This window comes from Topomyia yanbarensis, chromosome 2 (assembly GCF_030247195.1).
Source record: "Topomyia yanbarensis strain Yona2022 chromosome 2, ASM3024719v1, whole genome shotgun sequence".
Lineage (NCBI taxonomy): Eukaryota > Metazoa > Arthropoda > Insecta > Diptera > Culicidae > Topomyia > Topomyia yanbarensis.
In genome coordinates this window covers 325262620-325278259 of record NC_080671.1, presented here as the reverse complement: position 1 = coordinate 325278259, position 15640 = coordinate 325262620, and the positions used below count along the sequence as shown (strand labels likewise).

Here is a 15640-nt window from a genome sequence, read left to right as displayed (position 1 = left end):
ACACATTGTTAAAATAAAAACACTCGTGATTGGCGTTAAGTGATCCTAAGTTTTGTAGTATTGACTGTAAACATGTTGCTATCTAGTACTATTAGTAGTAATTGCACAAAATTATCAATTTTCGCTCGCTTTCAGCGATTGATAGTACTCGGCTAAGATTTTCCACGCTTCCGGTTCCATGAATCCACTCGGAGGATCTTGCCCGGTACGAGCTAGCATTCTCATCCGCGTTCCTGAGATGAAGTCGAAATCATCTTTCCGACTTGGCTCGAAAAATGCCATTTTCGAGACGGACTTGTCGTACGCTGCCACTCGGAATGGTAAAATCTGTGCAAGTACAAAAGCAAATATAACAGATATACAGGTAGGTATATCGACATGTACAATACCTCTATACTATCCAAACCCGGAGCTATTTTAAGCACCCGTGCGCCGTGCGTTCCATCGTATAGGTTACCGTCTGGATACATTTGCTTGTCAGGGTGTGGCATACCGGCTGGATCACGCCCAACGATATAGAAATTAGCTCCTGCGTTCATTCCTGAAAAATAGATATAAATAATAAATATACTTAAAGTTTCGGTTTTTAGGTGGTTTAGGTCATCACAAAAATATCGTAAATCATAGACAGATTGTTATCTCTAATGTCACGCCACACAGTGGTCCCAAACCCAAATAGACGATCAACAATATTTGCTGGCTTTCAGCGATGTTTTCGTGTTTAGATGTCTTGCAAAGTTTCATGAAAGTTGATAACGCAACTAATTTTGATAGCGGCTGAACTGCCGCTCTACGCATGATTGTCCCATGTGTATAGGGAAACTCATAGCACATGAGACATTTATGCATATAGCGACAATTAAGCACTATTTACACGAGCATTCATACACGGTGCTGTACCGGACATGTGTAAATGCTCGCATATAAAACGTAAAAGAATGTTGGTGTTCGTGCATGGTACTGAACCGTCACTGAATCAGATCGGTAAGGTGTAAATTCGGCTTTAGTTTTACCTTAACATCTTAACATTCTTCTTCATTTTTAGTAAACTCTTTATTCCACAATAAAAAAGATTTTTACATCTGCGATCTCATAAAACAGTAATTAGAAAGAACTTTGCTGAAGATGCTGTTTATCTAGATTAGGCCTAGGGAAGTTGTGCATACAGGGATTGGCTAAAAGCGATTCTCAACCTTCTTCGTATCACGGACCCCTACGAAATAACACTAGATTGTTGCGGAGTCCCACACCCACACAAAGTTACTGCGGACAGGAGAGTCTCGTGGACACAACTTGCTGCTACGTGTTGAGAACCGTTTTTTTCGCGCTAATGCATTAGCTGTGTTGTCCACAACTTGGGAGTCAACCAATTTGACATCTCTTCCGTTATTGTTCACTTTCATGTCTGGATCAGTACAGCTTTCAAGATATTCTAAGTTCTTATTTGTTTCCTGTTCTTACGGGTCGCTGTCGAAAATCCGTGTTTATCGGCATTCATTGTGCTGGTTGTTTGTTTGGAGAAACTAGAGCAATCGCTATTACGTTGTCGGTAGGAAGTTAGTTTCGATATACAAAGTGTGCCAGTTATTTATTGGCCAATTGATTGTGTTTTATCAACATCTGTTGAAAAATATGACACAGAAATTTTTTCCTCAAGTAACGGATTCCACTTCTCCGTATATCATAACGGATTCCATCTCTCCGTGTTTTGACACAAATCTTTTAATGTGTTCTGGTCTAATGTGCGGCGCTAGGTCATGCAGCCGCACCTCAATTTTATCGTCATCCATATATTCAGTTTCAGATCTTGGTTTCAACGTTGTCATATTTACCCTTCACGGACCCCCATAAACCTTTCCCTTGGGGGTCCGTGGACCCCAGGTTGGGAATCACTGGCTTAAGGGGTTACACCACTGCAATACGCGAAAAAATATGAATATTTCGAGAATTTTTCTTGACGCAATGAAGAAGTGAATCGAGATCTTGTAAAATGAGATTTATGTTTGTTTTTTTTCAGGTAATTTTGTCACAAGATGGCATCTGCGCGGCAGGTTCCCGTAGGCGTGTTTTTTGGCGAGGATTCACGGCCGCAAATCTAGCAATTTTTGATCTAGAGTCTAAAACTAGTTTTTTCGATTCCTTCTTTCGATAGCAAGTGAAGTACGTAGCAATTGAGTAGCTGACGTCCAAAAGGGGCTAACCCACATTTTGCATTTTTTCTGGAAATAAAAAAAATCCACATTTCCAAATTAACATTGTTAAGATACACGATTTTATTAGTAGTTCATTGACCCATGTTGTCTGAAAAAATAGGATCATTGCTTGAACTACCTTTCAATTTATGAGCAATTTCGTGATTCGAGGCGGTAACCCCGGGGTACCAAGCGTCCAAAAGGGGGTAATCCACAATTCACGCATAGTTTCCTTATCTTTCGTTTCAGAGTTATGGTGTCTTTGTCAAAGTTGTTGAATGGCATCTAATGCTTTATTTTTTTCGAATTCAGTTACTAGGGCGGCGCTGTATTATCAACTTTTTAATGGAACGAGATAGAAAGATGATGTATACGACAAAGTCATATATCAGATAGTTATAAGTATATCTTCTGAAGATAATAACTGTGTAGGTCCCACAAGTTTTGAAATATGGCGCATTTTAGTAAACATATTCTTAGTAAAATCTTTAACCAGAACATGCTCTATCTCGAAGCATACAGAACCTACAAAGATTGCATCTTCAGAAGATATAGTTAAACATATATTACATTTTATTATTATACATCACATGACAACTATATACAGGAAAATAAATCATTATTCGAGTTCTAAATTTTTGAAAAAGAAAAAACAGCCACGGTAATATTGAACTGAAAAAAGGTGCAAAATCGGTCGATTTTTATAAAAAAAATTTTTTCGAGATTACATAAAATCTCGACGTTTCATGCATTTTAAAGATGTTTGGCATCAACAATACGAATTCGATTTCTGAAATTTCATGGGGTCCCCCCTTTGAAAAAAAAATTTGAGTTCCGGCTTATATGGGAATTTCATATGTGACCAGACGGTTTAGTCTATATTTCCGGAACCGTATAAGCGATCCGTACGAAATTTTACAGACATCTATGGGGATATTATAGCTATCATTTGGGTCTAAGTTTGTGAAAATCGGCCCAACCATTTCCGGGAAACTGATGTGAGTTCGTAAATTTTGAAAGATGGCCGCTTTTCCCGGGCACTTCCGGAACCGTCTATGGTGGTCAATGTAGTCAACGAAAGTTTGGTTGGCCGTCGGTGACCTAGAACAGCAAATTTAAGTTGTTTGAGAGACATTTTAGCGAAATTTTTACGGGGACGCAATACCTTTCATTTGAGGCCAAGTTTAGTCGAATCGGTCTAGCCATCTCCGAGAAACCGATGTGACTGTTATTCTGAATTTAGATACTTCCGCCGGGGCTTCCGGAACCGAGGATGGTGACTTTGAATGGATGTTAGTGACCTAATACTACAAATCGAAGCAGTTGTGGTCATATTTTGGAAAAATTTTCACCTTTATACATTCATTGCAGAATTTATTAAAATCGACCTTTTCTGCGTGTTCGTACTTATCACCCTGTAATTCCGGAACCGGAAGTCTGATCCATTAGAAATTCAATAGCAGCCTATGGGAACGTTGCACCTTTCATGTGAGACTAAGTTTGTCAAAATCGGTTCAGCCATCTCTGAGAAAAATGAGTGACATTTTCGGTCACATACACACACATACACACTCACATACATACATACACACATACATACACACACAGACATTTGCCGAACTCGACGAACTTAATCGAATGGTATATGTCACTCGGCCCTCCGGGCCTCCGTTTAAAAGTCAGTTTTCAGAGCAATTGCAATACCTTTCTATTGAGAATGGCAAAAATGCAAAGAGCTTGATTAGAAGTGTATGAATTGACCGATACTATTTTGTAATGGAAAAGCAAAATAGATTTGCAAAAGTACAGAATAATGAAGTAGAATAGAAAAACACATGTAACATGAAATCAAACTCGTCTAAATGCAGCAAATGTTGTATATTTACCATTAATGACAATTGCATGCTGTTAGGTTTCATCATGCTATGATGGCCGGGAATGGATGACTCACGCGCGTAGAAAAATTCGTTGTACCCTAACTTATCCAATCCGACTTTCCCGAATGAATAGAACCAATTACACGAATTGATCACCAGAAGTATTAGCCACTATTCTATAATATACGCCAGTTCTGCATCCATTCCCTAACCCAACTGTCACAAATACTCAGATGAACCCATACATAGCTAGACATACGACTAGCACATAACAATTGTACACTAGTACGAAAAACTGCGATTATTATAAAACTACAACTAATAGGTTTCTACTTATGTATTTATTAAATTAATTTAATTAGTATATGACGAATTCGACCGATAAATGAACACACAATAACCCCCACTGTGAGGCCCGTCCACGAACACCGCCATCAAATTGTGGAACAATATTTGCAAACAAGGCAACAACTTAGAACATAAAAAAGGCGCATAAGCCCCCTCGGTCTCCTCGATGCCCCACTATCGAGGCGTAATGCAATAACCATCTTAAAGCAGTTGTTCTTTAGCGCTGCTGCACGCAATATACCTGATGTTGTTTGCAATACCGTCAAACCCCTCAACCTTGGGGAGGGTAAAATCTAAGCGCAAGTTATTATAAAATTAATGTAGGGGAACATGGAGAGACTTGACCAAGCGCAAAATTCTATTTTTTGGCTATGGCGTCTTCTATTCGATTCTTAAAATTTTTTCAAAAATATTTTTATACTTGTTTGGATCCCTTAAGGTAATTTTAAAAGTTTGGAATAAAAAATCCTTTCCTTACAGAAAATATTACGTGATTAATAAATTTGCATTAAATGTTATTTTTTATCAAACCTTGTATGGACATATCTACTCGACTACTAACCATATTAATCCTTGTGAAGCAGTGAAATGATTTTACATAAATTGGAACATTGGAATAGTTATCACTAGAATTTGCATGACATTGAACGCAATAACTAATGTTGGGGAGACTTGACCAAGTGGCAATTAGCTGAAGAAAGATACAAAATTCCTGATATTTGTTATGCTTTGGTATCTACTGTTAATGTTAATCACGCCATAAAAAATCCCACCTCAAACATAAGTCTTTATATTTTAGTATTAGTAAACAAAGTTAGCAATAGTAGGACTGATTTCGTGACGTGTGAACATGCAATGCAAGCAGTACAGTTAATCCTTAACCCTCAAAAAGGCAACCGGGTCTCAGAGGCCCGGCACGTTACATTTTTTTAGTTACAAAAAAATGTGTATGCAGTATAAGCTTGGGCATGGAAATTTTGATAAGTAGCTTTGAAATCTATAACAAAAATAAAGAATTCTGAAATTTTCATCTATGGAGTGATGCGCAGCTATGTTTGAATTTTTTACATACACAAAAAGGCAAGCCGGGCCTGGCAGGCCCGGTGTGCATGCAATATTTACGAGGAATACCACGGGTTTTATACATTATTATATTTCTCTGAAAAAAACATTTTGATGAGTTCTTCTTCATATTAGCAGGAATTTTTTTCATGTTTTGATTGATTTTATTTTTTTACCTTTTCTTATAAGAAAAAAATCTTGAAAGTTTGAGCGAATTCTATACATTTCTTTTATAAGAAATGTAAAAATAGCATACGATAATGACGTGTGTCATATTTTTTTGGGTAAATACTTTTATTTCACCCACTGTGGTCTACTTGACAATTATTTGGACACAACATAACCTAACTCTGTCGTTATTGTCTATTTTTGTTGTCTATTCTTTGTGTTATAGTTGTCGTAATTATTCAAACTGTAGGATCTAAAAGCAACAAAAAACTGAAATGGCTATATGCCCATGATTTCAATCGTAAATAATGGAAGAAATTCGAGCAAATTCAACAGCAAACGATTCCGAAACTGATTTGCAAAGCGAGGAAGAAGATGTGAATGATATTGCTTCCGACGATGAATCTGATGCAGAAAAATATGAATATGTACTCCGGTTATGCATCAGAAGAAATTAATAGCAACCCAGAAACATTTATTGGTCGTGTTCAAACGAAATGGAGCTCAGAACCAATCGACAGTCTACGTGATCTTCCGAGTACTCACCTTTGGGAAAAAAATTTGACCTTTTTACATCCATCGCCTTATACGCTGAAATCGGGATTTGCTGCGTGTTCGTATTCATCATCCTGTAATTCCGGAACCGGAAATCGGATCAATTAGAAATTCAACAGCAGCCAATGGGAATGCTGTACCTTTCATTTGAAACCAAGTTTGTAAAAATCGGTAAAGAATTCGCTGTGTAATAGGTATGAAATTATCTTAGGAACTTGGTAAGTTCCCCCGGGACATCAAGAACCGCCATAGCTGGCCAATGTGGTCGAAGTGCCTTCGGTGGGTCATTAATGATCTAGACATGCAAAGCCAAGTAATGTTTCGCATATTTTAATACATATTGCATCATTTGGACATCATGGTGGTATCAGTTTCTATGGAAATATGCTGTGTGATAGTACTCTTCAACACGTAACTCCAGAACCGAAAGTCGGATCAATAAAAAAAATCAATAGCGACCGATGGGAAGGCTGCACCTTTCATTTGAGACTAAATTTGTACAAATCGGTCCAGCCACCTCAGAGAAAAAACGGTGAGATTGTTTGCCACATACATACATCCATACATACACACACATACAGACATTTTACGATCTCGACGAACTGAGTCGAATGGTATAAGAGATTTGGCCCTGCGGGTCCCGGTTAAAAAGTAGAAATTTCGACCGATTGCATAACCTTTCTATATGAGAACGGCAAAAAGGAGCTTGAATTTAGAAGGGCCTGAGAGGCCCGGCTTGCCCTTTAATGTTAGGATTTTAGCTTGCCTTCACAAGGGTTAAAAAGAAATGCAATAAAAAAAATCGAAATTTATCAAATGCAACCCTTTCATATTTTTTACCTGTTACCTCCCCGCAGTGGGGAGACTTGACCAAAAAACGATCACAGGAAAACTTTGTAACTTTTCAAAAATTAAAATTAAAATTCTGCACAAAATCATGAGGGATTGAAGGCTTTTTTAAAGATTTATGCAGTTTTAGCTGAAAACCTGGTCAAGTCTCCCCATGTCCCCCACTGCCGATTGGTTTTGATAACGTACATTTCAATACGGGTTAACCTCGGAGAGGATCATTGAAACCGTAAAACAACAGTGGGAACAAAAAAATCAGCTGATACCCAGTCAAAACAAACTGTAGACTTTACTACATCAAGTACGTCCGGAAGTAACGATAATAATGTAGGTGATAACGGTGATAACCAGCAAGACACAATATTTACCTAACTCAACATGGCCCCACGGACGATATCGAAATACCACCCAGTTGACACTTGTTTACACCATTATCTGTATTGTTATTGATTAGCCTATCAGTGCATTCAACAGAGTTTGTATTGCTGTCTCACTATGATATGCAATTTCATTTAAATGCTATTTTGGGTTTGATATGATTATCAGGAGAATTCCCGTGTATCAAGCATTGTAAAGAATGGTCGCAGAATAAATTTATCAACCTACAATAAGAGTTAAAAACAAAATTCAAAGAATAACTTACTTGCTTTGGCATGCCACTGGACTTCTGTCGGGCCGGCGTACATCATTGGCGAAGGGAAAATAGCCAAAACGGTATGCTCTCGTTTCAGCACTCCGGAGTTCAGAACGGCTTGATGTTGGGCCATTCTCACTGGTAGCGGTACATCATCATCTTTGGTCCACCCGCCAAGGGGATGCAGCAAAAGTACTGGGTTTTTGAACCCTCGCTCCAACAATTGACGTCTGCAGTCACTCATTAGCAAAGCGTGTCCGTTATGTATAGGATTGCGCAGTTGAAAGGCAAATATAGCATCGGCTTCAATTTCGAGGAACTTTTGTCTTAGTTCGTTTGGAGTCAGTCGATAACTATCCAAACCATCATTCCAGTATATTCGTTCAATTACCTCTACTTCGCCACCTACTAAATACTGACCAGATTCTACGATCAATTTAATATACGGATGATTAGCGTTGTCGGTGCCAAACTGTCTGGCACATCGTTCTTCCTTTCGTTGATAGTAAAACTCAGGTTTCCTTAAAATTGCAACTAAACGACCCTCGTACGACAACGAAAGGGCACTGACACCGTCAAGTTTACTCTTATCATTCTCACTAACCGATAATACTATTGGAATGGATTGATTTTCTCGCATCGTTTCATCTTCGTTCAACACACAGTTGAAGTGCAATGCTTGCAAATACTCTTTCTCGCGCATGAAACCCTTCAGAGGATGCGCCCAGCCCTCTGCCAGTACTTGAAGCCACTGCAACTCAACAGTCGTTATCGAAATTGATGGAAGTGTCTTTGCTTCTTCCACAATCGAAGCTTTCAAACTATCTGGCACAAACAACTCGGGGATTGGTTCATCGTCCTTTAGAAAAACGGGAATAATATTTTCATCCTCTAGTAGTTTTATTAATTTGTGGGTTGATTGCTTCACTGTTACTCCCTCCGTTGAAACCGCCAAATCTGGATTTTCTGGAGCCTCATATGCCTGTGTCACACCAGTGAAACCCTGGATAGTTCCCTGGCGAGCTTTCTTGTACAATCCTTTCACATCGCGGGATTCACAAACTTCCAACGGAGTGTCCACATAGATTTCAAAGAACTTTAAATCGGAATCTTTGTGAATTTTTCGTGCCATTTCACGATCTTCGGCAAACGGTGATACGAAGCTACATATCGAAACGACTCCGCTATCGGCGAACAGCTTAGCCACCTCCGCTACCCGCCGAATATTCTCTTCGCGGTCAACCTGTGAGAACCCCAGATTTTTGTTTAGACCTGTTCTTATGTTGTCTCCGTCGAGGCCGTATGCGGGAATGCCTTTCGATACCAGATACGCCTCCAGCGCGAAGGCGATTGATGTTTTTCCAGCCCCGCTCAATCCCGTTAACCAAACGGTGCACCCCCGAAAGCCTCGACATAAGCCCAGATTCTGACCACGAACCTCGCGGGTTACGTTATGCTTTTGCTCGGTGACATTGGTTGCAACTTGCAGGCACTGTTGATGAAATGAAGAGACATAATAGTTTCAGTGGATTGTTAGTCGAAGTCAAAGTGTTTTTGACTTATCTGTCCCATTATTTATAAGAAGACGACACTACATAGGATGAAATTTAAAAAAAAAAAACTAATATTTTCAATTTGTTGTTCTAGTAGATCGTAGGAATAAAATTTTTCGCATGATTTTAACTGTATGCACCCAGCAAAAAAAAATTTGGTGAGGGTTGGTAGTTTAATTTGCATTAAAATCTAGTGAAACTATTGATACTCCTAAAATGTTGAAAACTAACTTTTTTTCAAGATGTTCGGCAATATATAACGAAATACAGATCGAAATATTGAGTAAAACAGAAGCAAATACGTAAAAAATCACCCCAAAGCCATGATCCGAAATTGTAACCTTTGGGTCTTCGAACCAATACACGAACCCTTATGCTTATGGTAATTTTTTCACATAGTATATTTATTTAGATTTGACAAATCGTATCAATGTGATGATTGAAATTGCCGAATTATGACGCTGAATGGACGCCCCGTAAATAAAATGTTACCATGAAAATATAATAAATTTAAAAATCCTTTGCAATAACCCAATCAAACCCCGAAGAGCCTATGGTATTTTAGAGGTATCTTGAATTTTTAGAAGAACTGACTCTTAGCATACTGACGACTATAGAGGTTGCTCAGAAGGTCGAAACCACGAATTGTACTGTTGAGTTCCACACAGGGAAGTCATGTGGTTCGATTTAGAGTAAAAAGAGTAACATGCAAGAGAAATCAAGCAAAGTGCCTCAGTCTGGTTTGAACCTTCGTTCGATCCGGTCGCAAATCTTGATAGCTCCTGGTTTATTTAGTTTTTTTAACAGCAACAGTCTTTCTCAAGACTACCTATATTTACAGCGGAGGACTTGATTGCCAACAAACGACTACTCCAGTATCTTACGGAGAAGTTATATAAATTTTATTTATATGATTCCAAGGCGGATAGACCATTCAAGGCTGTCCTGAAAGGGCTACAGCAAAGTCAAAGTTTGAAGAATTATCGAACGAATTGAAAAATTTACTTGGCTTTTCTCCTTCACAAGCTATTCTTATGAAGAGAAAGGCTAGCTGCACTAACACGCCAGCACCCCCTGGAATTATGCAGGAGCTTTATTTAATTCATTTTACCCATAATGAACTTAATGAATTGAAAGTATTAGGAAAATCATGTGCGAGTAAATGTGGAACATTATAGACAACATGGAGGCAAAATTCAAAATCTAACCCAGTCCAGTGTCGTAGAGGCCAAGGCTTTGGGCTGGGTACAAAAAATGTCATTTGAATTCCAAATGTATGATCTGATCGCACACAAAGGACACTTGTCCGGGGAAAGATACCACAAAAAGTTTCATGTGCGCTATTTTTTGTTTCGAGAGTTGTCCTACTGGAGCTGTAGAGCTAGGTTCTCGGATGAGCTCCCCGTCAGAATCACACACTACAATTGCAGACAAGACAGGCAATGGCGCCCACTAAAACACTGCTTTAGGCCAATTGCAGCGGGCCGTGATTCTGAATGGGTGAATGAATCACGAATCGATCAAAAGAATCGACTCTTTAAAAAGAATGAATGAACCGCGATTCTTTTACAAAGAACTGCGATTCACAAAAAAGTGACTGATTATTGTTAGCCCAATGAGATCCAACAAGAACCGAATGGGTCGATTTGACAGTTTGCATTATTATGAATCTTTAGAGTGAATGAAATATAAAATCATTAAGAACTGATATACAAGTGAAGTTTGCAACGTGTGCAAGAAATAAAACTTCCGTTTCGAAATGTTACGGGTCTTGTGTGCAAGCTTGGATACAATGGTGTTTCACGCATGCGAACTTGTATGCTATGGGGGTCTTCAACGTAATTTCATTTAAATATTTAGACAGGTTTTTCGGGAAATCTTGTTCTAGCATATATGTCTGTTCTCTGTGATAAAATGAATGACAAACATTGCACATTGGTTTTCTACACGAAATAAAACATGAATTGAGTCCATTATTGAAAATGTAACTATGATAGAAAATTACTTCAAATATGTGTAACCCGAAAGCGTTTGTTAAAGCCCCGAATTTTTTCTCGTTTCATGTTCATCTAAAACAATCATTTTTCAAAATACTAAAACGAGTCACTGAATCGATCAAAAGAGTCGATTCATCTTAGCGAGTGAATTGGATACGGCTCTCTCTCCAAACTGAATCGGTTTGCTCTTCTCTAGTTCATGTATGTGCGGGCGTAGGGACTTCGCGATCGCGTGTATCATCGCGAAGGGCTCGAGCATTTGTACGTTAACGTGTTCGATTGCGTGTGCGTTTGTATGTCGCGTGTGAACGTGTATGTAACTCCGAGTGTAATATAGAATTTATATTAAAATCGTGTGCCTTTTGCATATTCGCGTATGTTCTAGAATGATCGCGTGTGGACCGTGAATCTGATACTTAATTTTTCGTGTGCGGTTCAGAATCTAGAAGAAAGTGGCTTCTTACATATCACTAGAGTTCCCAGTCATGTCGCCATGGAAGGTGTTGTGGATATGAACTTTATTTTTTTATTGGTCTAACTAAATGTATGGACCTAAGTTGCTAGAATGGTAAAGATTTCCGGACGTGATCGATTCATAATCGCGCGAGTTTGCGGGGTTCACGCTTGAACCGGGTTTGTAGCTTCGTAAGTACTAAAACGTTCACATTGATACCGGAGTGTTATTAAATTTGCGTGATCGCGGGCGTAGGTGTGCGTAGATGATCGCAAAGGGCTTAAGCCTTTGTATGTTGACGTGTTTCCCGAGCAAAGTCCAACACCTAATTTACAGCAAATAGACAAGATATGTTGATATCAAGCATCAAATTGAAATCTTATTTTGATATCAGCTTAAACTTTTTCAGATATGACATCATATTTTGATCTCATTTGGTGTGCTTACATTTTTAGAAAAAAAAGATGGGTGGGTAATGTCTGCGACATAACCGGAGAGATGTAGAATACATAAGGAACACGTTCTTCAAATATGTTGATACTCATTAGGATTTTCGGACAAAAGCTGATTTGGGCGAGGAATATTTCAAATTATTCTTTACAAAAATGATGGTGGTCCTGAAAAGGACCGGTTTTGTTGGCGTTGTTGGCCTTGGTGAGGGAGATGGCTAACGATGAAATTAATTGTTAGCATGAGGAAGTCGCGTAGTACTGGCCAATGGAAGAACAGATAATAATTGATTCCTGAAAATCAATTTTTCTTTATTCATGTAAATTATACATACTTACAAATCTAACAGAAGATTCCTGATCATATTTCTGAATCATTAGTGCGAACATTGTGTAATTTGGTTAAGTACAATGAAAGTTACAAACTTTCCAAACTCGACCTTCTGTTCATTCAGAAATATTGAAATGGGGTGTCGTGGTCACAATAAAAAAAGATGGGTGGGTAATGTCTGTCACATAACCGGAGCGTCGTGATTTCAATCCGAGACGTTAATTTAAATCTAATAATATTCAACAGAATCACGTTTGAATGGGAAATTTTCAAATAATTCTCTATGGTAATAATGGTGGTTCTGAAAAGAACCTTTGGTATCGGCGTTGGTGTTGATGGTGATGCGCTGGATCGTTGGATATTTTTGGCATGATAGTTACGTGCCTGGCGAACTGTTTTGTAGCCTCGAACAAAACGACAAGACTGGCTTCTTCGGGTACCATTACGGCTGAACTTTATAAGCTTAGCTCGACTTTGAAATCCTGCACAATCTCACGAATCAGACACTGGTAGGGCCATTTTGTTTGCTACTAGCACGGAGCTGCACAAAAAATCATTTAATGCAGTTAGTTCACGGGGGCTGCCAAAAAGCTTGAATAGAAGCATGCGACTTCAACGTTTCTCTTAAACACATGCAACAACACATTCGTTTTGGTAATACTGATAATAACAGTAGAAAGGAATGGAAAAGCAGTGCACGAAACGAGCGAGAGGATAATTTAAATTTTTGTTCCGTGTGCAAGCTACTTCTTTCCACCCAACGTATTATGTTGCTTGTTGAAAATTTGCTACACACCTTAAAATAAAAGTTTCAGTTTAACTCTCACTAGAACACAATTGATTGGTCCTGAAAAGAACCGTTGCTTTTATTGTAATTTACGCCCACTCCCACAAACCGACCAAGTAGGCATCAGTGGCTTCATTACGGCTGAGTTTTGTAAGCGTAGCTCGACTTTGAAGTAATACACAACCTTACGAACCAGACGCTGGAATGTTAGCCAGCGGATTAGTTGCTCCGTTGCCCTTTAGTTGGGGCGAAATACTAGCATGGCGACAGTTCCTGATCGGTAGTTGGTTGCGATGGGCCACCAGTAGCTGGGGCACTTTGTCGGACCGTCATCATTGCCAACTGCTTTCCTCCGGTGGACTGGCTGCTTGCTAGTGCTTGAACGAATACGAATGATGAGAAAAACCGACCGACCAATATTCATATATGAAAACACGAGAAAGCACTACTATCGCTCTCCCGCTCGTTTTCGTGCCATTCCTGTGCCTTTCCTTTCCGTTCGGCTACCAATACTAGCATAACCAAAACGAATATTCTGTCTTTCCATCGCCTTCAATCTAGTGGCCAGTGCTAGCAAACTTGCATGTTCAGTTTTTCAATAACAACATTCCAACAATATTTTCAAAGAATGTTGCAGATTTGAAAAGAAGGAAGGAGAAGATTTTCACAAATTTAAATTCTTTTGTTTTATTTGTTAGCGCTGATAAAGGCTATTTAGTTTGCTACTAGCAAGGAGCTGCACAAACAAATCGATTTATGCAGTTAATCAACGGAGGCTGCCAAAAAGTTCGAATAAAAGCATGCGACTAGTGTACTTTGCATGTTCTATATTTTATCAATACTAGAGAGGATCAATAAAATAATTCAAATTGTTATAGCGACATGCAATTGTGGCAACACTGGCCATGAGATGGTGGGGGAACACGCACATTCGTTTTAGTTATGATGGTAGTAGCAGCAGAAAGGAATGGAAAAGCAGTGCACGAAAACGAGCGAGAGGATAATTTAAATTCTCTTTCTTTCTTTCCACACATCGTATTTCTTATATTGCTTTCTGAAAATTATTTGTTATACACCATAAAATGTAAATTTCAGTTTAACTCTTATTAGAACACAATTAATTGGTCCTGTAAAGAAACGTTTATTGTTTTATTGCGCGAGCATAATTCAGACGCACTCCCCGCGGACACGGTGAGCTAGAAAGCACTATTTTGCATTCTCGAACAAACCGACCAAGTAGGCATCGTTGGCTTCTCGGGGCATCATTACGACTGAGCTTTGTAAGCGTAGCTCGACTTTGCAGTCCTGCACAATCTCACGACCCAGACGCTGGAACGATAGCCTACTCTGTTGCCCTTTAGTTGGGGCGAAATTCTTGCAGGGCGACAGTTCCTGATCGGGTTGCGATGAGTCACCAGTAGCTGGGGCACTTTTTCCGCCGTCGTCATCGCCGACTGCTTTTCTTCGGTGGACTGGCTGCTTGCTAGTGCTTGAACGAATACGAATGATGAGAAAAACCGACCGACAGATATTTATATAATCGCGCTAATATGCACTACTATCGCTTTCTCCCTCGTTCTCGTGCCGTGCATGAGCCTTTCCTTTCCGTCCGGCTTCTAATGGCCTAACCAAAGGAATATGCCGTCTTTCCCCCACCAAGTGCTCTCGTCAAGCAACCCAATGCGAATAACCATACGAACAAACATGTAGTGGACCTATATATAAACTTTTCATTATTTTATTGTTCGGTTGGTCTACCATAACGACGGCTCTGTGCGGGATGGGCTGAAAATTTTCACTTTTCCGAGTCGTTTTCGAAAGATTTTTCAAAACACATTTTTTTTTGTTATTAGTACATGTTATACATACTTCAAATTTTAATACAGCATAGAGGAACATATTTGCAACAAATTGGTCCTAAAAATCAAATCATTCTGTTAAGTATGATAAAAGTTATTAACGTTCAAAATCTGACGCGGCGCCGCAGCCGATATTTTGAAACGGGACCCCTATATTGAAACCTTAAATGTATTCTACATTAAAATGTTTGTTTCTATTTCTTTGACAAACATCAAATTGATTCCTTATTTTGTTATCAATAAAATATTTCACCATCTCAATAAGTTTTTAATTTGCTTTCACTGATAGCATAAATAGTTTTCTGTTTGATGTCATAGTGCAATTTTTCTGCTTTCGATTTTGATCTTTTAACCGTTAAAACGACCAAAATGATAACAACCTGAGCAATCATTCCTTTCTACATCACATCAAGTTTAGTTCTCAATTTGTTCAATCTGCTCGGGTTGTCGCGTATGCTCGCGTGTATGTGAATTCGCGTGTAGGGTAATTTCGGGAGAAATGCCGCACTCTCTATATCTCGTATG

The 15640-nt window shown here is 38.9% G+C and overlaps 1 protein-coding gene across 3 annotated transcripts in view; it reads right to left on the bottom strand.

The window, feature by feature from the left end:
* Positions 1–29: 29 nt before the first annotated feature.
* LOC131683815 (bifunctional 3'-phosphoadenosine 5'-phosphosulfate synthase) overlaps positions 30–15640 on the bottom strand; it is a 42559-nt gene continuing 26948 nt past the window's right edge. For all 3 annotated transcript variants that reach the window (XM_058966146.1, XM_058966144.1, XM_058966145.1), the window contains 3 exons: positions 7695–9177; positions 390–541; positions 30–327 (listed from right to left, as the gene is read on the bottom strand). In XM_058966146.1, coding sequence (XP_058822129.1) covers positions 115–327; positions 390–541; positions 7695–9177 — 1848 coding nt within the window. In that variant the 3' untranslated portion in view covers positions 30–114. The remainder of the gene's footprint in view (positions 328–389; positions 542–7694; positions 9178–15640) is intronic.